The 26,089-nt window shown below is 40.8% G+C and overlaps 1 protein-coding gene across 2 annotated transcripts in view; it reads left to right on the top strand.

The window, feature by feature from the left end:
- Positions 1 to 26,089, top strand: part of CFLAR (CASP8 and FADD like apoptosis regulator) — a 62,377-nt gene that overhangs the window by 9,807 nt on the left and 26,481 nt on the right. For both annotated transcript variants that reach the window (XM_075829771.1, XM_075829772.1), the window contains exon 2: positions 17,181 to 17,542. In XM_075829771.1, coding sequence (XP_075685886.1) covers positions 17,181 to 17,542 — 362 coding nt within the window. The remainder of the gene's footprint in view (positions 1 to 17,180; positions 17,543 to 26,089) is intronic.

Below are 26,089 nucleotides of genomic sequence, written 5' to 3'. Positions count from 1 at the left end.
GGCGGGCAGAAGTACAATAGAGATATTACACTAATCAGCAGCCACTTCCCTCTATCCAGCACTGATAGAGAGAAGAGGCTGCTGATAAAATAAAAAGCAGTTCATACGTACCCCGGTCATTGTCTTGGTGACGAGTCCCTCTTCTTCCTCCAGACCGACCTTCCTGTATGACGCGGCAGTCCATGTGGACGCTGCAGCCTGTGATTGGCTGCAGAGGCGGACACGTGGGATGAAGCGTCATCCCTGGAGGCCGGCCTTCTGACGTCATCCAGACTTGCGTGACCGCCACTACAGCCTGTGATTGGCTGCAGCGGTGACATGGGATGAAACGTCATCCCAGGAGGTCGGACAGGAGGAAAAAGCAGGCAGTTCTGGGTAAGTATGAACTGATTTTTTAAATTTCATTAAAATTGTATTTTGCGAGCGCCGAGCATGGTCATTCTTCAGCGCTAGTCACTGTCCAGGGTGCTGAAAGAGTTACCGCCGATCAGTGCAGCCCATTAACTCTTTCAGCACCCTGTACAGTGACTAACGCTGAACAACCCTGCTCTTTCAGTAGCATGCTCAGCGCTCGGAAACACGGAGTGCACACGGAAACCACACGGCCAACAAAACGGGCACACGGATCCGTAAAAAACGGCCTCTAAAACGGTGAAGGAAGTGTGCACGAGGCCTAACAACAGGCTGCACCTCAGACTGTTTAAAAAAAATAAATGAAAACCAGCGCATCTGATTTTACAGACTATAGGAAAATGTAACGGCTACTCATTATTACAAGTAGGCAGAGTGTTAAAGAGGCTCTGTCACCAAATTATAAGTGCCCTGTCTCCTACATGATGTGATCGGTGCTGTAATGTAGATAACAGCAGTGGTTTTTATTTAGAAAAACAATCATTTTTGACGGAGTTATGACCTATTTTAGATTTTCTAATGACTTTCTTAATAGACAACTGAATGTGTTTTTACTTTTTGACCAAGTGGGCGTTGTGAAGAGAAGTCTATGACGCTGACCAATCAGCGTCATACACTTCTCTCCATTCATGTACTCAGACATCGTGATCTTGCGAGATCACTATGTGCTGTGACTTACACATTAACGTTACTGAAGTATCCTGACAGTGAATAGACATCGTTTCCAGCCAGGACGTGATGTCTATTCACAATCCCGGCACTTCGGTAACGTTTGTGTGGGACTTACAGCACATCGAGATCACGCTGTGCTGTCATTAAGTCCCACACAAACGTTGTGGTTGGACGCGATGTCTATTCACTCTCAAGGCACTTCAGTAACGTTAATGTGTGAGTAAGTGACCGCACATAGTGAACAACGCAGGATCGCTATATGCTGTGTAAATGAATGGGGAGATGTGTATGACGCTGATTGGTCAGCATCATACACTTCTCTCCACAACGCTCACTTGGTCAAAAATTAAAAACACGCCCAGTTGTCTATTAAGAAACTCATTAGCATAAATCTAAAATAGGTCATAACTCCGTCAAAAATTATAGTTTTTTTTAAATAAAAACCACTGCTGTAATCTACATTACAGCGCCGATCATATTATGTAGGCAATATATGCACTTATAATGTGGTGACAGAGCCTCTTTAAGGACAGAATGTTAGGTCTGTTGTACTGCCTAAGCCAAAATAGGTAGCCCTCCCACTGATAGTAGCAAAGGGAAGCGTGTAGACAACTGACACCGAGCATAGTGCGGGGCTGAGGTATTTGGGCGATGACTCCCACATGCAGTAAAGACAAGATGAGGCATATTTTCATCATTCAATATTGAGTGTTGCCTCCGGGAAATAAATACAGTGTAATAAAAAAAAAAAATGTACCAGCAATAGCGACCGCGGCATTAAGTGGTTTCAGAGGCAGGGGTCTCCTTCTGTCACCCCAGTGGCACCCCCATGACGCAATTGCAGGGAGCCGATGGCTTCTATGGTAGGTAGGGGGTCTAATAAAGTCCCCCAGGTCTGCCAACAGTGTACACCTATTAGGCCCTGCCAGTTAATAGAATGCATGTCAGATTTAGGGTATGTTCACACGCTTAACAAAAAAGGCTGAAAATACGGAGCTGTTTTCAAGGGAAAACCGCCTCTGATTTTCAGTTGTTTTTTAAGCAACTTGCGTTTTTTGTGGCATTTTTTACGGCCATTTTTTGGAGCTGTTTTTTTTATCACTGCAAGTCAATGAAAAACGGCTCAAGAAGTGACATGCGCTTCTTTTTACGAGGTGTTTTTTTTATGCGGCCATTTTTAAAAACGGCCGCGTAAAAGACACCCGTGGGAACGGAACGCCTTTTTTCCCATTGAAATCAATGGGCAGATGTTTGGAGGTGTTCAGCCCCCTCATTTTTAGCCGCTTTTCAGGGCGTTTACGGCCCGAAAAACGGCTGAAAATAGGTCTTGTGAACATACCCTTAGGGTGCAGTCACACACTGCATTTTGTTCTAAGAAATTTCTGTGACTGAAAATTGGTTTCATTCATCTAAATGAGGTTGTTTCTGAAGGTGCAAGGATTTTTGCAAGTTCCATTCAGATGAATAGAACTGATTTTCAGTTGCAGAAATTTCTTACAACAAAATCTGCTGCGTGTCTGCACACTTAGGACCTGTTCACACAGAGTTCTTTGGCATGGTTTTTTTTACGTGGAAATCCCGCGAAAAACGTCCAAAAACGCCTTCCATTAATTTCAATGGGAGGCAGAGGCGTTTTTTTTCCCGTAAGCGGAAAAAACGTGTACGGGAAAAGGAAGTGTCATGCTCTTTCTTCAGTCGTTTCTGTCTCTGACCTCCCATTGACATCAAAGGGAGGTAGAGAAAGCGGTTTTCGCTGCGTTTTTTGCCCGCGGTGCTGAATGGTCAATAGTGCTCAATTCCTGAAGGAATTTTGAGGCAGATTTTTATGCCTGCAAAAAACTCAGACCCCGCACTGATCAGCCGTTCTGGCTGCCTCCAGCCACGGGATGTTTTGCAGTAGTCGGAGCCAAAAGCAGAAGGCTCCGACCACTGTATAGCGGCTGTGCTGGGTTACTGCAGCTTTGCTTCTTTTCACTTGAATAGGAGCAGTACTGCAGCACGGCCGCTATACAGTGACTGGAGCCTTCTGCTTCCATCACTGACCACTGCATAGCCTCCGGTGCCTGGAGGCAGCTGGAGCAACTGATTGGTGTGGGGTCCGGGTTTCGGACCCCCACCGATGGGGGTGGCTAGGTCATCAGTATAAAAAACAGCCCACCAACCTGGACAACTCCTTTAAGGAGACTTTATCAGGTACAATGGATGCTTCCTTTTAACCCTTTAGTGACCAGCCTGTTTTGGGCCCTAATTAGCACACGATTTTTCATTTTTTCATCGATATAACTTTGAGGACTGGTTTCTTGCAGAACAAGCTTTATTTTTTTAATGGCACCATTTTAGGCTACACAATGTGATTACCTTTCAATAACTTTTCTTTCGGCGTACTAGAAAAAAAAAAACAAGCAAATCCGCTATTCTTCTTTGCTATCCTATCCCGTGGAAACAGTCACCAAACTGGACAACCCCATTAAATGCTACATTGCTCTCTGCGTGCTGTAGGAAAATCCCTAAAGTCCACAGAAGAAGTACCGTAATTTTTATTGACTAGCAAGTATAATTATTACTATATGCATAGGGTGGCGTATAACCCTCACCCTTAAAACCGGACTTTCCAAAATATAAATAATGTGAGTGGCAATATTCTTTAAAGTCACTTCATTTACTGAGGTCGAAGATAAGGCATTGTGAAGCTCCTGGCGTCTTCTGCAGTTATTCCTCAATCCATATTTGATAAATGGTCTCCCAATTGGGCTAGGATAACCTTCAGAAACCATGGTTGCATGATAGACAAGGATACATATTTTTCCCCTCTTATTAACTTGCTGCCTCTGAGGATTATGTCATAACAGGTATGGAAGGTTGTGGTTTCATGTCTTGTGTGTATAAACTCCGTACAAAAACTTTGATGTCTTTTGTTATGATATAGTAGAATGTATTTTATACGGTTTTTATTTTAACAAGCTTCTAGTTTTGTACTTATGCTTTTATATATGGGTTGCAAGACAGCTGGGAACTAATAGAGCGTGGGACTTCTCTGATCAGCTAACAGTCTATACTCTCACAGTTACAACTGCTAGTGTGTGTGTGTGTGTGTGTGTGTGTGTGTGTGTGTGTGTGTGTGTGTATATAAATATATCTGTTTTCCTTATTTATATTACTCCTATGCTCGTTCATAAAGGGAAGGCTGTCAATCATTGAGTGAGACCGCCATAGAGACTCATAGGTCCTCAAGAATTTAAATAGAAAAAAATTACTAAACTTCTACTTGAGCAATCTGATCTGCCCCTCCTTCTCTATAACGTGATGACCGCAGGCAGGTTTGCTCTAAGGGGGTTTTCTCATAATCATTATTTATCAGCTATCCATAGAATAGGTGATAAATTTCTGATTGTTGGGGGTCCGACCGCTGAGACCCTCACCGATCACAAGAACAGGCTTACCTTGCCATTCCTAGGAACCCCATAGGAATGGAGCGATACTGCGCATTCTCGACCACTGCTCCATTAATTTTTATGGGCCTGCCGATCTCTATCTTCAGCAGCCCCATAGAAACGACTGAAGCGGAGGCCGAGCATGTGCACTATCGCTCTATTCCTATGGGGCTTCCAGGAATGGCAAGGTAAGGTTGGGCTAGACTTAGATAAGTCGCCGTACATAGGAATGCATTGAGTAGCTTGAAAATCTCTTCAAAATCGCTCCAGTCAAGCGATTTACAAGCGTTTTGTAATCACTATATGCCGCGATTTCAGAGCTACACACTTGTCTGGAGTGATTTTGAAGAGATTTTCAAGTTACTCAATGCATTCCTATGTACGGCGATTTATCACAGCGCTTTTTTTTTTTTTTCTTTGTAGTGAGATAAATAGCTCTATGCTAGTGCACAACTATGAACAGCGATTTATAACAGCAATTTTTTTGTAGTGATGTAAATACTTTGTGTGTAGCATTCCCATGGACTGCAGTTTATCACTCGCAACACAAAAATATCTAGGTCTAGCCTAATATTTTCACCTGTGCTTCATTTCTTTGCTCTTTGAGATGTTTGTCAGCGGATCCTGCCAGTGTCAATGTGATTTGCTGACAGCCCCTTGTGTAAGGAAACAGCCCAGCTTTCCCTTGACTTCTCAAACCTGGTGAAACAGATTAGACAGGTTGTTTTTTGTTTTTTTTTTACCTTTTTTGACCCCATGTGGGAAGCTGCTGCAGAGGCGTCCTTCAGCTATTTACCTTGGTCAACCCAAATGAGCATGTTAATAGAAAAGTCAGGGAAGTTAGTTGCCAGCCAAATGTTAGGCCAACAGCCATCTTATGCCTACAGCCAGTGTTCTATCAAAGGTTAGGTTGCACAATTTGTGGCTCCACAAAAGGAAACTTATCAAGTTAGACGGTGGCACATCTACAGGTGTTTGACTACCTATAAACCTATAATAACTGCTAGCTAAAAGTTATTTTCACCCACGTTGTGCCACCCTTTAATGCTAAAATTTGGCCATGATGTTCATTCTCTGGTGAAAGAAACAGATAGTTAACTTTTTGCTGTTCCTGTATAGCGCATAGACAAAGGAGGAGGAACAATGGATGGGAGACACCCGTTTTAGTGAACTGGAGGGTTCCAACGTTCTGACCCTAGCATCCTATGAATAAGAACCCATTAAAGGTTCAAAACATGTAAACAGATTTTATATTCATATTTGGGATTCCTTAAAAAAGAATCGCTGAGAGTGCTGGTTACACTTTTTTTTTTTTTCTCCATTTATGACGATTTTATATTTATACAATGTATACGTCTAATATCTAAAATTAAAATACAGTGACGTTTTTTAACATGATTTCTGACTTTCCTTCATGAGTGGAAACTGAATTACGGTATGTATTTGGAATCATGAGGTACGACCACAGAGAAGCTGGGTTTTTTCAGTTTCACATTGTGATTGTAGTGCAAGGCTACCGAAGAACTTTCACTTCCATTCTGTACATTAGACACGAATACAAACTTTACAGATCAGTATAACTAAAAGTTCTAGAATTAAAGAGCTCACTATTTTTGAATACAGTTAGTGGCTCATTAAGAAAGGCATCAGAGAAAAAGTGTTATTTTTGTTATTGACATTGAATTCTAACAAGGAAAGGATATATTACAGATGCTGACCCTGAGGTAAGTAAGAAACCAATTCACTGTGGGTGCAAATGGTTTACAGAAATGGTGGGTGGGCGTATGTAGTATGAGGTATAGAATATTGGTACTGATAAAGTGACCCATAAATTTGCAATTACTATTATGAACACATGTTATTTTTATACAGTTTTCTCATTATTCTTTCCTTGTATTCTGTCTATTTAGATTTTTTAAAATGAAAGTCGATCTAACATATCTGATAAAAGAGAGTTATCACACATCCATTTATTGTGGTAGTTTTTGTAGTCGAATCCAGAAATGGATCCAAAAGGAAGAGGAAGTATTAGGCTACATTCACATGACAGTGAAAAAAACTGGTCATTAAAAACGGATCAACTGTCAGTTTTTCTTGGCCATTTTGCGCCAGTGTGTCTCCAAATTTCATCCATTTCCAGTCCATCTGTCCGTTTTTAATGGCCGTTTGCCATCTGTTTTTCATGGTCGTTAAAAAAAAAAAAAAAAAAAAAAAGATGGATTTCATTTGTCAGGGTTTTGTTTTTTTGTCCCAACCCCCTGAAAACACCACAGTGCCCATGTAGACAGTGCTGCAATGTCCCTGTTGATAGTGCCACAGTGTTCACTGTAGCTAGTGCCCACATACAAAATGCCAGAGCCCACACAGTGCCCATGTATATAGCACCAGTGTCCCCTGTAGATGGTGCCACACCCCCATATAGTGCCACAGTGCCCGTGTAGATAGCGCCACCTCCCTGTAGATAGCGCCACTTCAGATTCCACTCCTAGAGGGAGCCCCTGACTTCTCTCTCCATATATGTGCAACATGTAGAGAAAGTAATGGTTGGCACTACCTTTTAACTTGCGGCATCACAGGTTCCTGTGCTTACTGGGACTTGTGGTTCGACAGCCCTTATGCAGCGGTGCTCAGTGCGTATGAAAGAAAGTCTTTATCAAATATCAACATGTAGAAGAATAGACGGCACGGCACTCACCACTTGCAAAAAAAGGTTTATTTTTATTCTATATTGAGGCAGGCATAACACAGGATTTGAAGACAATAGAGCCTACGACCAGTTCACGTCCTCCAGACGCTTTATCAAGGCATAATGGGCTTCAGTGCGCACACACTTAAATACCCACACTTTGCCTCATCAACCACTTCCGCTTTTCACAGCAATGTATCAAAATACAAATATTTATAAAAAATCATGCATATTATGAACAGCAGGTTTATATATTGAGTATAAAGGAGAAAAACATACCTATTCAGAGGTTTTATTTTAAAAAAGCAGATCGGTCGTTCCTATCATTCAAACCAAGAGGTCCTAAAGCCTCCGTTTTTATTATCCAATTGGCTTCACACCGTAATAATTTTAAGTGTCGATCACCGCCATCCCATGGGGTGAACACACGCTGTATGCCCGCAAAAGACAAGCACTTGGGATTCCCCCGTGTAGTTCACGTACATGGGTTATCAATTTTGGGGATCCCTTTCCTGTACCAATAGAATAAATGTTTTCTCGAACACGTTTAAATAATGGTCATATTGTCTTTCCTATATAAAAGATTTGACAAGGACAAAACATGGCATAGATCAGATGATTTGGATTTGCATGTAATAAGTTTGCTGACATAATGTTTAATTGCACCAATTCAGGCTATTTTACCTATGTTCATCTGTCCGCAAAATGAACAATTGCCACATCTATGGTTCCCAATTGGAGCTATATCTTTAAGCCAATTACTTCTTTTATTTTGAATTGCCAAGAAACGGCCTGTAACTAATTCATCTCTCAGATTTCTGCATCGTCTGAACGAGACCACAGGGGGATAACATGCTTTCTCCGATAAGTCCACATCTGCCTCTATAATATGCCAATGTTTCCTAATGGCACTATTTATGCGATCTGCTACTGGACTATATTGGAAGGAAAACGCAAATCCTATATTTCTATCTTTTTGTCTCTTTTTAAAGAGCAGTGTATTGCGATCACACTGAAGTACTGTAGAAAAGGATTCTGATCGTATTGCATCATTATACCCTCTAGCTCTGTCTCTCTGTTAGTTCCATAGATTGTTCTAGGACTTGATAGAAAGAAAAGATAGGACCACCGGCGCTGCTTGTAGTAAACGATGAGTAATATGGAGGCTTAGACAGGCATCAAGGTAAAGACTTTATTGTCAGAGGCTACGCGTTTCAACACCGGACTGGTGTCTTCATCAGGCCAATACAGACTGCGTTTAACGCACATTTATACACACAGAAGGCAGAAAAAAACGCCAAAGAGACAGGTTAAAGGTCATTAAAAGATACAAAGGCAAAATGTAACATATTAGTAGCAAATATAAACATATATACATATGTGGTGCTGGAGACCGCTTGGAGTGTTGAAAATGACAAAAAATGATACATTAAAAGATAAATAAATAGTGAGGCTGTAGTGCCGCTGGAAAACGCCATACAGCACAGATAGAGATTCTTTTATCAAAAGTAATCTTCATCTAAATGCATAATCGGGAAGGAAACAAACATGTCTCTGGAGAAGAAGACACGAAAATATGTGATTCTGATAAGAAAAGAACAATTGCAGCACAGCGACGCTAAGTCAGCGTCCCTGGTTGTCAAGATGACAGAAAAAATACGGTGGCCGAGAGGGAACAAAAAAACAAGCGTTGGAACGCATGGTGGACCGCAACAGCAGTACGGAGACAAGTGACAGCAACAGCCGGGCTATGAAGAGCAGAAGTGCAACAAACAGTGAGTACCAACCGATACTAATAGGTATTTAGAATTGGAATACATTATCTATCAAAAACCTGAATTCGAAAGTTTATAAGAATATTTATAAATAAAATAAAAAGTTTATAAAAATATATATAACGTTTTGGTAGGTATTCAAGAGGTAAAATTGAACATTTTTCGGACACAATGAGAGCAGCTACAAGCATGAATACTACAATAAAAGCATATAAGATATACAATTATAACGATATTAACCTTATCATAGCAATGACAATGAAACTGATAGTGACCGTGAGAATGAGACTCATTCTAAAGAAGATTCCGTAAGATCATTCAGACCATTGGGATGTAGAGTTCCCAATTTGTATATCCAAAAATTTTCTCTTTGCTTAAGCCTAATAAAAATATCAGGTATATCCAATGGTATTTGCTCAATAGGAGTAACCATAATGTTCATAAAATTGCAATTATGCTTAAATGTGCAATGCCGTGATACACTCTGTTTCAAGAAACCTTTACTGACATTGAACCTATGCTTATTAATGCGGTTCCTCAATGTTTGTGTAGTGCGACCCACATACTGCGGTTTACATGTGCACTGTAGCACATAAACTACAAAAGTACTCCCACAGTTGAGGTGATTTTTGATCGGAAATCTTTCACCCGTCACTGTAGAAAGAAACTCTGTGCATTTATTAGTGATGTCATTGCAGCATAGGCACCTATTGTGACCACAACAAAAAGAACCTTTCGGATCTGTTAACCCCTTAATGACCGGGCCATTTTGCACGTTAATGACCAAGGATTATTTTTTGCTTTTTCACGGTCGCATTCCAAGAGTCGTAACTTTTTTGTTATTCCGTCGACATAGCCGTATAAGGGCTTGTTTTTTGCGGGACGAGTTGTATTTTGTAATTGTACCATTTTTAGATGCTTATAATATATTGATTAACTTTTATTAACTTTATTTTAGGAGAGTATTGAAAATAAGCAGCTATTCCAGCATTGATTTTCATGTTATAAATTTACGCCGTTTACTATGCAGCGTAAATAACATGTTCACTTTATTCTATGGGTCGGCACGATTACGGGGATACCAAATATGTAAAGGTTTTATATGTTTTCCTACGTTTGCACAATAAAAAGCCTTTTAGAAAAAAATTACTTGTTTTTGCATCGCCGCATTCCAAGAGCCGTAATGTTTTTATTTTTCCGTCAATGTGGCCGTATGGGGGCTTGATTTTTGCGGGCCAATGTGTAGTTTTCATTAGTACTATTTTGGGGTACATAGGACTTCTAGATTAATTTTTATTTAATTTTTTATGGGGGGAATGGGAGAAAAGAGAGAATTTTGCCGTTGTTTTTTGCGTTTTTTTTGGACGCCGTTCATCCGGCGGTTTAATTAATGTGTTCATTTTATTGTTCAAATCGTTACGATCGCGGGGATACCATGTATGTGTGATTTGTTTTGACACTTTTTTACTAAATAAAACCACTTTTTGTGCAAAAAAAGTTGTTTTATTTGATTTTCACTGTAATTATTTTTATTTTTTCTTCACCAACTTTATTTAACTGATTGACATTTTTTTTTTTAGTCCCACCAGGGGACTTCACTATGCGATCTGCTGATCGCATATATAATGCTTTGGTATACTTAGTAAAACTGACAGGCAACCGGCGATTTCTTTGCGGGGGCGCCGATGGGCTGACAGAGGGAGCTCCCTCCCTCTGTCAAACACATTAGATGCCGCTGTCACTATTGACAGCGGCATTTAATGGGTTAAACTGCCAGAATCGGAGCGCGCTTCGATTCCGGCAGTTGCAGCAGGAGCCAGGCTGTGTATAACAGCCGTGCTCCTGCCGCTGATCGCGTGGGTGCAGTCTCAGTACCCGCGCCATCACAGGACGGATATATCCGTCCTCCTGCGCGAACTAGCAGCTGCGGAGGACGGATATATCCGTCCTTTGGCGTTAAGAGGTTAAAAGACCTAGGTTTTTCTTTTTTATACTACACATTTTGCTAGGGGCTATTAGATTCTTTAGTGTTTTGGCCCGTCTATAAGTGATTGCGGGTTTGTCAGTAATTAAGGGTTTCAAAAATGGGTCATTCACTAAAATGTGCCAATGTTTCCTTAAGATGGACGTGATCAGCTTGCTTCCTTTATTAAAAGAGGTTATAAAATTAATGTTGTGTTCGCCATGATTAAGATTCTTGTTGGTAATTGGCGTTTTTATTTGTATGCATTCTTTTTGGGACATAGCCCTAGCTTTCAGCTCTGCACCCCTAATTAGGCTCTTTGGGAAACCTTTTTCCAAAAATCTCTTGTTGAGAATGCCACATTCTTTATTAAAACTGGCTTCTTCAGAACAGTTTTTCCTGATCCTACGGTATTGGCCGAAAGGTAAAAAATTTTAGCCACGGGGAATAGTGCGCACTTTTAAAATCAAGATAGCTGTTCACATCTACCGTTTTAAAATAAGTCCTAGTCGAAAAAAGGCCACCCTTTTTTTCAATTGTTACGTCCAAAAGATCAATAATATCGTCCGAAAAAGTATGTGTAAAAGTGAGGCCAAAACCATTGTTATTTAAGTAGTCTATAAAAGCACTAGCAGTAGATGAATTACCCTTCCAGATAAAAAACAGATCATCAATATAACGTCTGTAAAGGACAATTTTGTCTCTAAAGGGATGTTCGCTCAGTATGAGGGATTCCTCGAACGACCCCATATATAAATTTGCGTAGGAGGGAGCGAAACGCGACCCCATCGCACAACCTTTGATCTGTCTGTAAAAATTGGCATCAAAACTAAAAACATTGTGTGTTAAAATGAACTCCACACAATCCATAATAAAATTGAGCTGAACATTAGAAAAACGTGAATCAGTCGAAAGATAACTGGAAATTGCTTGTAAACCCTGTGTATGTGGGATATTTGTGTACAGGGAGGACACATCAGCGGTTAGGAAACCGATATCTGACATATCACATGTAGAATGTAACTCAAAGAGATCCCTGATGAGCTGTGTGGAATCCTTGAGAAAAGATGGCAATTTTAGAACGAAAGGCTGGAGATGTATATCTACAAAATGTGACAAATTGCTGGTTAAAGAGGCTCTGTCACCAGATTTTGCAACCCCTATCTGCTATTGCAGCAGATCGGCGCTGCAATGTAGATTACAGTAACGTTTTTATTTTTAAAAAACGAGCATTTTTGGCCAAGTTATGACCATTTTTGTATTTATGCAAATGAGGCCTGCAAAAGTACAACTCGGCGTGTTTACAGTAAAAGTACAAGTGGGCGTGTATTATGTGCGTACATCGGGGCGTTTTTACTTCTTTTACTAGCTGGGCGCTAGGAATGGGAGTGTATGATGCTGACGAATCAGCATCATCCACTTCTGTTCGTTAACACCCAACTTCTGGCAGTGCAGACACACAGCGTGTTCTCGAGAGATCACGCTGTGACGCCACTCACTTCCTGGCCCAGGTCATGCATCGTGTCGGACACATCGGCACCAGAGGCTACAGTTGATTCTGCAGCAGCATCAGCATTTGCAGGTAAGTAGCTACATCGACTTACCTGCAAACGCCGATGCTGCTGCAGAATCAACTGTAGCCTCTGGTGCCGATGTGTCCTCGCTCGTCCGACACGATACAGGACCTGGGGCAGGAAGTGAGTGACGACACAGCGTGATCTCTCGAGAACACGCTGTGTGTCTGCACTGCCAGAAGCTGGGCGTTCTGAAGAGAAGTGGATGATACTTCTCGTCAGAACGCCCAGCTAGTAAAAGAAGTAAACACGCCCCGATGTACGCACATAATACACGCCCAGTTGTACTTTTACTTTAAACACGCCCACTTGGACTTTTGCAAGCCTCATTTGCATAAATACAAAAATGCTCATAACTTGGCCAAAAATGCTTGTTTTTTAAAAATAAAAACGTTACTCTTATCTACATTGCAGCACCGATCTGCTGCAATAGCAGATAGGGGTTGCAAAATCTGGTGACGGAGCCTCTTTAAAAACCCTACACCGGAAATAATTGGTCGGCCTGGGGGGTTGTGAAGGGCTTTATGTATCTTTGGGAGATGGTACATGAATGGGATGGTTGGAAAGGGAACAGTTAAAAAAGCCCTTTCTTTCTTACATAGGAGATTATCACTGAATGCAGTTTCTATCATGGATTCATACTCGATTTCAAATTTCGAGGTGGGGTTAAACTTCAATTTTTCATAAAATAGCTCATCTGAAAGTAACCTAAAGGCTTCATCAAAATATTCAGGTCTATCTTGTATAACGATACCCCCCCCCCTTTGTCTGCAGACCGTATTACAATATCCTGTTTCTTTTGCAAATCTTTTAAAGCTTTACGGTAGATGTGAACAGCTATCTTGATTTTAAAAGTGCGCACTATTCCCCGTGGCTAAAAAATGTTACCTTTCGGCCAATACCGTAGGATCAGGAAAAACTGTTCTGAAGAAGCCAGTTTTAATAAAGAATGTGGGATTCTCAACAAGAGATTTTTGGAAAAAGGTTTCCCAAAGAGCCTAATTAGGGGTGCAGAGCTGAAAGCTAGGGCTATGTCCCAAAAAGAATGCATACAAATAAAAACGCCAATTACCAACAAGAATCTTAATCATGGCGAACACAACATTAATTTTATAACCTCTTTTAATAAAGGCAGCAAGCTGATCACGTCCATCTTAAGGAAACATTGGCACATTTTAGTGAATGACCCATTTTTTGAAACCCTTAATTCCTGACAAACCCGCAATCACTTATAGACGGGTCAAAACACTAAAGAATCTATTCTTTTAACATATCCGAAAGGTTCTTTTTGTTGTGGTCACAATAGGTGCCTATGCTGCAATAACATCACTAGTAAATGCACGGAGTTTCTTTCCACAGTGACGGGTGAACGATTTCCGATCAAAAATCACCTCAACTGTGGGAGTACTTTTGTAGTTTATGTGCTACAGTGCACATGTAAACCGCAGTATGTGGGTCGCACTACACAAACATTGACGAACCGCATTAATAAGCATAGGTTCAATGTCAGTAAAGGTTTCTTGAAACAGAGTGTATCACGGCATTGCACATTTAAGCATAATTGCAATTTTATGAACATTATGGTTACTCCTATTGAGCAAATACCATTGGATATACCTGATAGATTTATTAGGCTTAAGCAAAGAGAAAATGTTTGGATATACAAATTGGGAACTCTACATCCCAATGGTCTGAATGATCTTACGGAATCTTCTTTAGAATGAGTCTCATTCTCACGGTCACTATCAGTTTCATTGTCATTGCTATGATAAGGTTAATATCGTTATAATTGTATATCTTATATGCTTTTATTGTAGTATTCATGCTTGTAGCTGCTCTCATTGTGTCCGAAAAATGTTCAATTTTACCTCTTGAATACCTACCAAAACGTTTTATATATTTTTATAAACTTTTTATTTTATTTATAAATATTCTTATAAACTTTCGAATTCAGGTTTTTGATAGATAATGTATTCCAATTCTAAATACCTATTAGTATCGGTTGGTACTCACTGTTTGTTGCACTTCTGCTCTTCATAGCCCGGCTGTTGCTGTCACTTGTCTCCGTACTGCTGTTGCGGTCCACCATGCGTTCCAACGCTTGTTTTTTTGTTCCCTCTCGGCCACCGTATTTTTTCTGTCGTCTTGACAACCAGGGACGCTGACTTAGCGTCGCTGTGCTGCAATTGTTCTTTTCTTATCAGAATCACATATTTTCGTGTCTTCTTTTCCAGAGACATGTTTGTTTCCTTCCCGATTATGCATTTAGATGAAGATTACTTTTGATAAAAGAATCTATCTGTGCTGTATGCCGTTTTCCAGCGGCACTACAGCCTCACTATTTATTTATCTTTTAATGTATCATTTTTTGTCATTTTCAACACTCCAAGCGGTCTCCAGCACCACATATGTATATATGTTTATATTTGCTACTAATATGTTACATTTTGCCTTTGTATCTTTTAATGACCTTTAACCTGTCTCTTTGGCGGTTTTTTCTGCCTTCTGTGTGTATAAATGTGCGTTAAACGCAGTCTGTATTGGCCTGATGAAGACACCAGTCCGGTGTTGAAACGCGTAGCCTCTGACAATAAAGTCTTTACCTTGATGCCGGTCTAAGCCTCCATATTACTCATCATTTACTACAAGCAGCGCCGGTGGTCCTATCTTTTCTTTCTATCAAGTCCTAAAATTGACAACAAACTGTGCTATGGACCTGGCAGCAGCTGTAATGCTTTTGTGACACTTATCAGTGTCCATTTATCAAGGTGAGCATATTCTCATTATCAAGTTGCTCTCTTGTTCTATCCCGCTTTTATTTTGCACTATGGGGCGCCGTGTCTCTTTTTCTATCCCATTTTAGTTAATAGATTGTTCTAGGAAAACATTGTGATCACTATTTATTCTTTTTAACCTAAGGAATTGCCCATAGGGTAATGATCATTTTATATGAGGTGGATGGAAGCTCTTATGATGTAAGAGGGCATTAGTGGCTGTGGGTATGCGGAATCCACTTGTATGTAAACCTCTCTCATCTACTGTGATTTTGACATCCAGGAACTCTACATTAGCGCCACCAAAATTAGCTGTGAATTCGAATTCCACATTCAAATCGTTGACAAAATTTACAAACTGTGTTTGGGTACCAGACCACACTATTATAACGTCATCAATAAATCTAGACCAGTGTCTTATATATTGAATGTAAGGATTATTAACATTTTATATATATTTTTCTTCCCATATGGCCAAAATTAGATTTGCATATGTTGGAGCAACAGGAGTCCCCATTGCTGTACCGGTTCGCTATGTGAACCACTGATCCCCCCCCCCCCAAAGCAAAATGCATTGTGGGTCCACACAAAATCCAGTGCCTCACAGATGAAATTTAGATTTTCCTCGCTTTTCCCTGTTCTCTCCAAGAAAGATCTGATAGCACCTAGGCCATCAGTGTGGCGAATTCTGGTGTATAGGCTTGTCACATCAATAGTTGCAAGACTATCACCTTCGTTCTCTCCATATATGGACTGTGACATCAGGGGCTACTCCTGGAGCGGAATCCCTGGCAGCGCTCTGGCTGACCAGAGTCTCCTGCCAAAGGGCTTGCTCTAGCTGGGGACTCCATAGTTGAAAGCCCGACTTCACTGTCCATATATGGACAGTAATGTCAAGGGCTTCCCCGGGCTCAGCGATCAAAGTAGTGCTGTGTCCGGGGAGTCCTTGGCCAGGATCCGTTTTTACGAGCCGTTACAAGGATTGATTCCTAAAAAACGTTGGTAAAAACTGATTCATTGAATTCACGGGCTGTTAAAAATACAGCCGTGTGAATACAACCATAGAACTTCATTGTTCTGAAAATGGCCGTGTGACGGCAGTTAAAAAAAAACGCCTGTCACACAGCCGTTTTTCACTGTCGTGTGAATGTAGCCTTAAGGGAAACACTTATACATTTCATTCCTGTTTGATCCATTTCTGCCTATGGCTCAAAAAAATGCATCAAAAACTGCGTGTTTGATTCCAGCCTTAGGCCAGAATCACACATGCAAGTTTGTGTCAGTTTTTGATTACGTTTTTTTTATAGCTAAATGCATGAGTGGATACAAAAGTAGAGGTGAAACATTATACTGGGGGTTCCCACCTAGCGTAAACGCTGCGGAATTTCTGCAGCATTTACAGTAGCAGCAAACTGAATGAAATTTGGCAAATTTTAGGCACAGGCGGAAAAGAAACGCAGAAGAGTAATGCGGAAAGTGTTCAGTGGTGTTCAATTCTGCAGCATGTCAATTTATGATGTGGGTTCTGTGAGGAGATGCTGTGTTTTTGGCCCATAGACTTGAATGTAAAAACTGCTGAAAACGGCAGGTGTAATAATCAATGCTTGAAACTAAATTTGCAGGTAAAAAACAGCAACGTTTCTGCAGCAATATGCACAGCAAAAAAGCGCTATTTGGTGCGGATTTCTATGACAGACTTATGAGCGTTTTCGGTTTTTTTTTAGCTTTTGCTGCTGATTTTCTATTGCCGAAAATCTGCAGCATATCCTGTGTGTGGGAACATACCCTTAGTCTTTCCTTTATAGTTTTCATTATTTTTGGATCCACTAAAAAACTGCCACAAAAACTTTGTGTGATCCTGGCCTAAATCTTGTTGTTTTTTTTTTCTCTGCAGGTGACCAGAGATGAAGTATTTAATAGTCATACAAAATATCTACTGAATCGTGAATCAAAGGCAGAAGGAAATATTGTAATGAGCGGTCACTTTGTACCTAGTAGGACACAGATTGTACAGATTGTAGATGAATTGGAATCTGATGAAGAAGAAGTGATAATGTTTGCTTGTCGGGACCAAGCGTCTAACTTTATTGTAAGTGAACTGTTAAGTGAACTGAATGAAGGAAATTCATATCCAGTAATATTGGAAGTGTTGAATTTGCTGAAAAGGTATGACCTCATCAGAAAACATTACAAGATGACTAAAGTACAAGTGGAAACACTGTTGAAGACTCAATCCAGGGTCATTTCAGATTACAGGTAAACCTTTGCATGGAATGTTTCTGGTCTTTAAAGAATCGTCATTTGTATATTTCCGCTTTTGCCACATAATGAACTCATAAGCATCTTTAAAATGCTGCAAAACAAATGCTGTACCTAATGTACCATAGAACTGCATAATATGACCAGTTTCATTTATACACTTGAATACTGCAAATGTTATTCCTTACCTGTGTCCCCTATTGCCAACATTAAAAAAGACACAAACTTTTTGCCAAATATTCCACAGCAAAATCAGCATGTAGATTTTGCGGCGGAATCACTGCAAAATTTGCGTCGGAATCCATAATGAATTTTTTTCATTTTACATTTTTTTTTTTCACTTTTCTACCTATACTAGAAAAATGGAAGCTTGATTCTGATTGATTGATTGTCATGGTGCTCAGTTTTCCTATGATAAGGTTGGATTCAGACGAGCGTGTTCAGTCCGTAATATACGGTTCGCAGGTCGGCCGCATTTCCCGGACCGAACACAGTGCAGGGAGCCGTGCTCCTAGCATCATCATTATCTATGACGCTAGGAGTCCCTGCCTCTCCGGAACTACTGTCCCGTACTGAAAACATGTTTTCAGTATGGGACAGTTTTCCCGCAGCGAGGCAGCGACTCCTAGCGTCATAGATAACGATGACGATAAGAGCCCAACTCCCTGCAGTGAGTTCAGTCCGACAAATACTGCCGACATACGGACCGTATATCACGGACTGAACACGCTCGTGAGAATCCGGCCTAAAAAATATGTAAATTGGGGACACGCTTATAACAGACTGCACATCTAGATATTAATGAAATCACTTTATTACCACAATACAAAATACGAACCTATAAATTGTGAAACAAACAGACAAAGTTCAAAAGTGTGCTGGACCTCAGTCCAGGCCGCTGTTTAGGCCATAGGACGTTCACTCATGGGAGAAAAGACTGATTACTATATTTTTTGGACTATAAGATGCACTCAGGTTTTAGACAACAGAAAATAGGAAAAATGATTTCATATTTTGCTACTTTTACAAAGAAAAAACTATTTGTTCTGTTTCACCACATTCTGAGATCCATAACGTTGATATTTTTTCATCGATTGAGCGGTGTGAGGGCTTGTTTTTTTGCCGGATGAACTGTAGTATTTATGGGCACCATTTTTTGGTACATACGATTTTTTTTAACACTTTTTATTTCATTTTTTTTTAGCGCTAAGGTGATAAAAAAAACAACAAAGATTCTGATGAAAAAATTTACACCGTCCACATTTACATTGTGCTTGGGGAAAAGGGTTTTATTTTGAACTTTTAATATATATATATATATATATATATATATATATATATTACACTCCTGAAAATGTATAAAAATTTTTTTTTTTTTACACATTTTGGGAATTGAACCAGCGATTGTCAGATCAATGGTACAATACACTGCAATACAAATGTATTGTAGTATATTGTCATTTTTAGAGGCTTCTGCTAAGCCTTCCCGGAGGCATGGCTTAGCAGAGGCAGACAGAAGGCAGACCTGGGTGCCTTCATTAGGTCCCCAGGCTGCCATGACAATCATCGGTGCTTCACGGTCTCGTTCTGGGGGGGGGGGCTGTTGGAGGGGGGCCCTCCTAACGGTTTAAATGCCGCGGACGCTGTTGAAATAGGGACATTTATGACATATCCACAGGATATTTCATGAATGTCAGATATATGCGGGTCCCACCTCTGGGACCGGCACCTATCTCTATAACGGGGCCCCATAAACCCCGTTCTAGTTTTTTGTGCTCACACTGACTCCTGGCTATTTCCTGATTACAATTTCGGGAGTTACAGAAACAGCATAACTCGCTGAGCTACTCTGTTTCCGTACATGTAGAAGACCTCTGTACTGTGACAGGGATGATGAGGTAGAAGACATGTATGTGCTGTGACAGGGATAATGAGGTAGAAGACATGTATGTGCTGTGACAGGGATGATGAGGTAGAAGACATGTATGTGCTGTGACGGGGATGATTACATAGGACACATGTATGTGCTGTGACAAGGATGATGAGATAGGTCACATGTACAGTATCTGCTTTGACAGGAATGATGGGATAGAAGACATATATATCAGACTGGAAATTAGTGGAGGATAATGACTGCCGCATGCTAGTCGTTAGTGTACATATATGTGGCAGGCTGTAGTAATTCAGAAATTGGTGTACCAGCCTGCATTGGTGCGTTGTCTGGCTGGTGCAGTGATTATTGGTGGGGTACCAACTAGAGAGGGGGTGATAGTGAAGTACCATGCATAAGAGAGGTTGCTAGTAGGGAGCCAGGCTGGAACAATGATGTTAGTGGAGTGCCAGGCTGAAGCAAGGATGTCAGTCACACACACCTTGTACAGGATGTTCGCAACTTACAAATATTTGTTATGCAGAGCCGTGAACGACATATTTTATATACCGAATAGGGGAGGGGCTGCCATACAGGGAGTGTAAAGCAGTGTTGCTAGGGGAGTCTGTAGTGAAGCCGACTCCTCCTTCTTGGTAGATTTGGCGCCAGCCGTGTGATGATGGCAGGATGCTCTAGAGTAGACCATGTATTGTTGAGAGGTTTTGCAACCGACTGCTGCACTATACCTGAAATTAGACCAGTGTTCTCTATTATCAGCCACCTATTACTAGGTGTTCGTAGAATGACCCCCATGGAGGAGACAGAGGGATAAGGGACAAAACAACGGACATCACTGTCTTCCCGGTGAAACCGCTTCTCACACCGGTGTGAAAGGGGGCGATAGGGTATAACAGTAAGGTATAACAAGGTGAAAGGAAGTGACAGAGGAACGTGATGGAGCAGAATTAAGAGCGAGGACTATGATTGTTTCCCATGTCTGTAATAACGATGGATACTGGCTTTGTTTATGGGAGAGAACAGGGTAGGCTGGCAGATGAGATCTGGGATAAGATGGGGAGTTGCTCACGAACAACTGCTGGAACGATTTAAAGAGGTATACCAACCATCAACATTTAGCCACATGCGATGTTGCGTCGGTTTTGCTATGCGGTTATTGCCTACCTTAGTTTTCCAGATAAAAAAAAAATCCATTTTTTTTAACATGTTTTACGTGAAAAAGATCATGCAGCACACTACTGCAACGTGTGTACCCAGCCTTATGGTTTACCCATAGGTCAGCAGAACCAAGATCCCATGAACCATGCTGTGTCAAGCAAAATGGCAGACAGTGACCATGAAAGGGAGGAGAGAGCAGATCGAGCATGCGTGCTGTTCTCTCCTTTAAAGTCTATCACAGTTTTACATATTTCTGCAACTTTCAGTGGTTGGAATACCCCTTAAGCAACTCAAGAATTGAAAAACTAACAAAGTAAATTTTGCTTGGAGAGTTCAGTACATCCTGAGTGTACATTTCATAATAGTTGGAACAGTGGTAACTGCAGAAATAACAGCTGTGTTTACAAAGTAATAAATATCCCCATGTCCTATGTTTTGTTTTAAAATTATATAAATTTAGTTTCCTTGGGCGTATCTTGGTTCTTGTATAAAACAATGATGGGCGCTCACTTTTTAAAAACACAAAAACTCACATCTAAAACATCAGTGTTCAGAAAAATTTAAACCAAAACAAGAAACCAGAGGAGGGTGGCTATAAAGTCTGAAAATTGTTCATTACTTTCTTATATAGGGTCTTCTTTTTCAAAAGAGATAGTAAAGCAGCCCAAATGCTAACTGTAAATAACATTTAAAGGGGTTAGCCGAAAAATAACGATTACATTTCTCATACAAAACATAAAACATTTTTAATTGGAATAATTAAAAAATTGCTCGTGTCTAAATATGGATGTAATATCTTCTATGGAGCCCCCTAGCCCATACCGTTAATGGGAACCTGTCAGCAGTTTTGAGGCCTCAAAACTGCTGACAGGGTGATATAGAGGAGGGGGAGGGCATTGTAAATGTACCTACTTTTTTGATTATGCAAGTTGCATGACCGAGGAACCGACGTTGGATTCCCTCGGCACGGCGGTCACAAGTGCCAATGAGGAGACTGCTGGAGCTGTCATTCAGAGCAGAGGGGCTTGCAGAGTGCAGTGCAGGAACACTTGCACATGAAGTCTCGCCTAAGGTCTCATTCACACTTCCATCACCGTTTTCACGGCCGTTTTTCACAGATCTGTGTGTCCGTGATTGGATCAGTGTGCTTCCCGTGTGTACTCTGTATACACTTCTGTGTTTCAGTTTCCAAGAGGAAACTGTTCGCGTTCATACTATGTACACGATATTGTGAGTGCCGCACATGCTTTTCACTGTCTAGTGGTAGTCACTGTCCAGGGTGCTGAAAGAGTTACTACCGATCAGTGCAGCCCCTTTCAGCACCCTGGACGGAAACTACCGCTGGAAAGTGAGTACCATGTGCGGCACTCACAATATAGATTAATGTTTCATCAAAAAAAGTTAATACTTACCCAGAACTCCCTGCTTCTTCCTCCATCTCGGCCTCCTGAGATGACGTTTCAGACCATGTGACCGCTGCAGCCAATCACAGGCTGCAGTGGTCACATGGACTGCCGCGTCATCCAGGGAGGTCGGACATGATGTCAAAAGAGGACGTGTCACCAAGACCACGGCCGGGGTACGTATGAACTTATTTTTCTTTCTATCACTGCGTTCCAGCACTGATCAGCAGCCTCTTCTTGCTATCAGTGCTGGATAGAGAGAAGGGGCTGCCGATTAGTGCAGTGCAATATCTGTCTCTACGTGTACCTCTGCCCGTCCGGCTGTTGCTAGCGAACGGCTCCATCACACACGGATGGCACACGGATGCCTTCCGTGTGCCTTCAGTTTTTTTGATGGACCCATTGACTTGTATGGGTCACGGAATCTCGGACAAAAGTAGGACATGCTCTACTTTTGTAGGAACGGAACAACGGGACCGTAAAAAAAACTGAAGTGTGCATGGCCCCATTGAAATGAGTCAGGGTGCTAGCCGTCAAAAAAACGGTTAGCACCCTCAAGGAAAAAACGAAAGTGGGCATGAGGCCTTAGAAGCACTGGTGATTGACTGGCCAGGGTTATCAAGTGTAATTGTGCCACACAAACCTCACCTGTAAAATAGAAAGTGGCACACCATAGTGTAGTATTCCAGAAGAAACGATGTATATTATAAATCACTGGTACAGAAGTGGTCACCTGGTATGGTGGTGCAAATATGGCAAGTGCAACTATATCTCCAAACCATCTCATCAACACACCACTGTACGGCAACCAATCGATAAGAAGTAGCCAGAAGTACAAGAAACATAAGGAAAAGATGAATGTTGCAGGAGCGCTTTCTGTTTCATGAAACATTTTTCAATCACTCAGATTAAAGAATATACTTGTAGTGTGTAAAAAAAAAAGAAAAGGGAGGAGGCAGCAATGCATTTCAACACTCCCATCCTCAACAGGCTGATTCAGCTTTCTAAAGTCATTCAAGAAATATATTAAACTATTAAAAACATTATTTTTTTTTTTACTTTTTGGAATATAGCCTTCTTAAAGGGTTGTACTGTATATATTTTTAAAAAAGATTTTGTCCTATATACAACTTTCGAATATACTTTTTCAAAGTTGTCCAGCACCCAGCATAAAAATCAAAATCTTTACTGGACTGCTTTACTCCACTGCTAGGGAAACGGGAGTTTCTGGGTTTGAATTTTGAAATGTAGTTTTAAAAAAATATATTTAAAATGTAAATGTCTCCTAATGGGATATATAATAATAATTCTTGTTCTACACTTTAGCTCGAGTCAGTAATTCACACCTCTCAGAGAGACAAGTCTAAGCTGTGTACAGGCTATATATTTTCTCTAGCTTGTTGGCGGTTGAAGCCAAAGGGGCACAGCCGACCACTTCTGCCCCTTCATTAACGTGAACAGTGGCAGTCTATGACATGCTTCTGAATGATTTTAATGACTTTAACCCACAAGCGTTTTTAATATAATTGGATTGTACCCATTAGGGTGTATTCACACATCGCTGTAAAATCATGGTTTTCGCATTGATTTGGCTTAGATCGCTGGAAAATGATGCGGTTTTAGCTTGATTTTGCAAAAATTGCTGCAAAAACCGTGCTTTGTCCACGACATGTAAACACCATTAGGGTAAAATATAGAATGTCAGTTCTGTGACTTATTGCTTGCCATGATTATTGCTTGCTATGTCACCCTGAAGCACGTAAGTATATTTTTGCTGGATATTTTTCCATTTGTGTAAATCAGTCCCGATAAATGCTTGAGTGCTGCTCAGCTTTTCTTATATGTTGCATCTCTGTGGAACCCAGCAGTGACCATGCACGTACCTGTTTAAAGCCTTATACAGTGGCAAACCATAAAGACTTTGGGTTAGCTGATAATTTCTATATGGTTTGTTTGTTATAGGGATTTTCCAAGTTTAGGGAAAACACAGAAAAAAAATATGTGTCTGAATGCTCATCAGGTGATGCCACCATAGCTCAGAAGTCATTTTATTATTATTATTATTATTATGTTGGTTATCTCTGTGCAGAACTGTTGTTTTCATTTTGCTAGGGCTTGCTGTGGCTGTTACCAATGCAAAGGACTACAGTATCCATGATTCCTCTCTCCTCTCACAGACCTTGCTTCCATTTACAGCTGCCAGCATGCCCCTCTCTCACAAGTTGTAAGGTAGTGATGCGATTACTCCTTGTCTGCTCTGTTATTATTCTGCTCAAAGACTCTGCATGATCTGCTGCCCAGCATGTGAAACACGACCCCTCCAGAGTCGGGGAGGAGGGGAGCTGCGGAGATGAGGCATGGGATGTGTGACTTCCTGTACAGAAAATATGTAGGGGGATAAGCAGGTGATCAACACCAGGGGCGTGATCATGTGACTGCATGTGAGACTGACTTACAGAGATTTCAGCTACAGACTGTACATTGTTAAAGGGAATGTGTTGCCAGAAAAACATGTTTTGTTTTTTTTAATTAAACATTTAGTGTGTAGGTGATTAAACATTGTTCAAATTTTTTTTATTTTTTTCACGAGTCAGGAAATATTATAAATTAATTCTAATTTATAATATTTCCCATTGCTGGTCACTAGATGGAGCTATTCCCAAAATTGCAGCATTGCAAAATTGGGTAAAAAGCCTTCGCTCTAGTGAGCTCTCAGCATCCCCCCCCCTCCTTTATCCTGGCTAGTGCCGGGATAAACGAGGGGTTTGAACGGTCTAACCTCCTACACTGTGTGTCGCCATTTTTTGAGCTAACACACAGTGTAGTAGGTTTACATACAGTAGTAAACAAACACGAACATACATTGAAATCTCTTACCTGCTCCTGCCGCCGCGGCTCCCTCCGGCCCGTCCGCTCCGTCTGCTGCCGCTGGTCCAAGTGCACAAGTCCGGAAGCCGCGACCGGAAGTAGTAATATTACTGTCCGGCCGCGACTTCCGGTCCACAGGAAAATGGCGCCGGACGGCGCCAATTTCAAGTTGGACTGTGTGGGAGCGGCGCATGCGCAGTTCCCACACAGACGGCGTACACAGAAGTGGATGGGACGGGACCCGTTCGCAGTCTCTATGGGACTGTGGCTGCCGTATTCCATGTCTGTATGTGTCGTTAATCGACATACAGAAATGGAACAAAAAATGGCAGCCCCCATAGGGAAGAAAAAGTGTAAAAATAAAAAAAAGTAAAACACAAACACACAAATAAATATAAACGTTTTTAATAAAGCACTAACATCTTTAACATATTAAAAAAAAAATTGTGATGACACTGTTCCTTTAAGTAACTAATCTTACTACAGTTAAACCATTTGCACACAATTTTAAAAGATCGGAATTTTTTTTTGTATACTTTGTGTTTCAATTATGTCTCATATTTTATTTCAGTGAATGGAAACATTCATTGTTTACATTCAAAGGCTGAAAACTCATCCTTGCCTAGTCCTGCTCACATAACTTCTGGTTTTGTTATATTGTTTAATTTGCAAGTTTCCAGGAAGGTCTTAATTTAATGTACCACTGGTGACTTTTTCCACTATAGAATGTGGAAGAAATAGGAAATTTGATCTGCGTGACTTTGACTGTGGAAAAGATGATGGTGCTAGACTGGTTCTAGTTTTATCTTCTGATCTCCTGGGTTTTGTTTGTTTATGTGAATGTTTTCTTGGCACACATTTGTTTCCTTAGAACCAAATGATTGTTGTTTTAATCTGAATGTACAGACAATGAGTTCATTGTACTCCAGCTTTAGGATTGTGTCATATCAATATCAGCCAAAATCTCTAAGGGGTATTCCGGTTTCAGCAAATACATTACATTTTTTGTATAATGGAATTTTATAAAACTTTCCAATATATACTTTCTGAATCAATTCTTTGTGGTTTTTTTAACCCCTTAGCGCACCAGGACGTACCGGTACGTCCTGCATTGAAGTGCTTTAAGGCACAGGGACGTACCGGTGCGTCCTGGCTAAAAACTGTCACCCTGTCAAAGGACAAGGTGACAGAACTGTGCCGTCAACTGTTTATGACAGTTGATCGGCA

This window comes from Rhinoderma darwinii, chromosome 6, assembly GCF_050947455.1.
Source record: "Rhinoderma darwinii isolate aRhiDar2 chromosome 6, aRhiDar2.hap1, whole genome shotgun sequence".
Lineage (NCBI taxonomy): Eukaryota > Metazoa > Chordata > Amphibia > Anura > Rhinodermatidae > Rhinoderma > Rhinoderma darwinii.
Note: the sequence above shows the minus strand (reverse complement) of the source record. Positions and strands in the feature narration are given on the sequence as shown.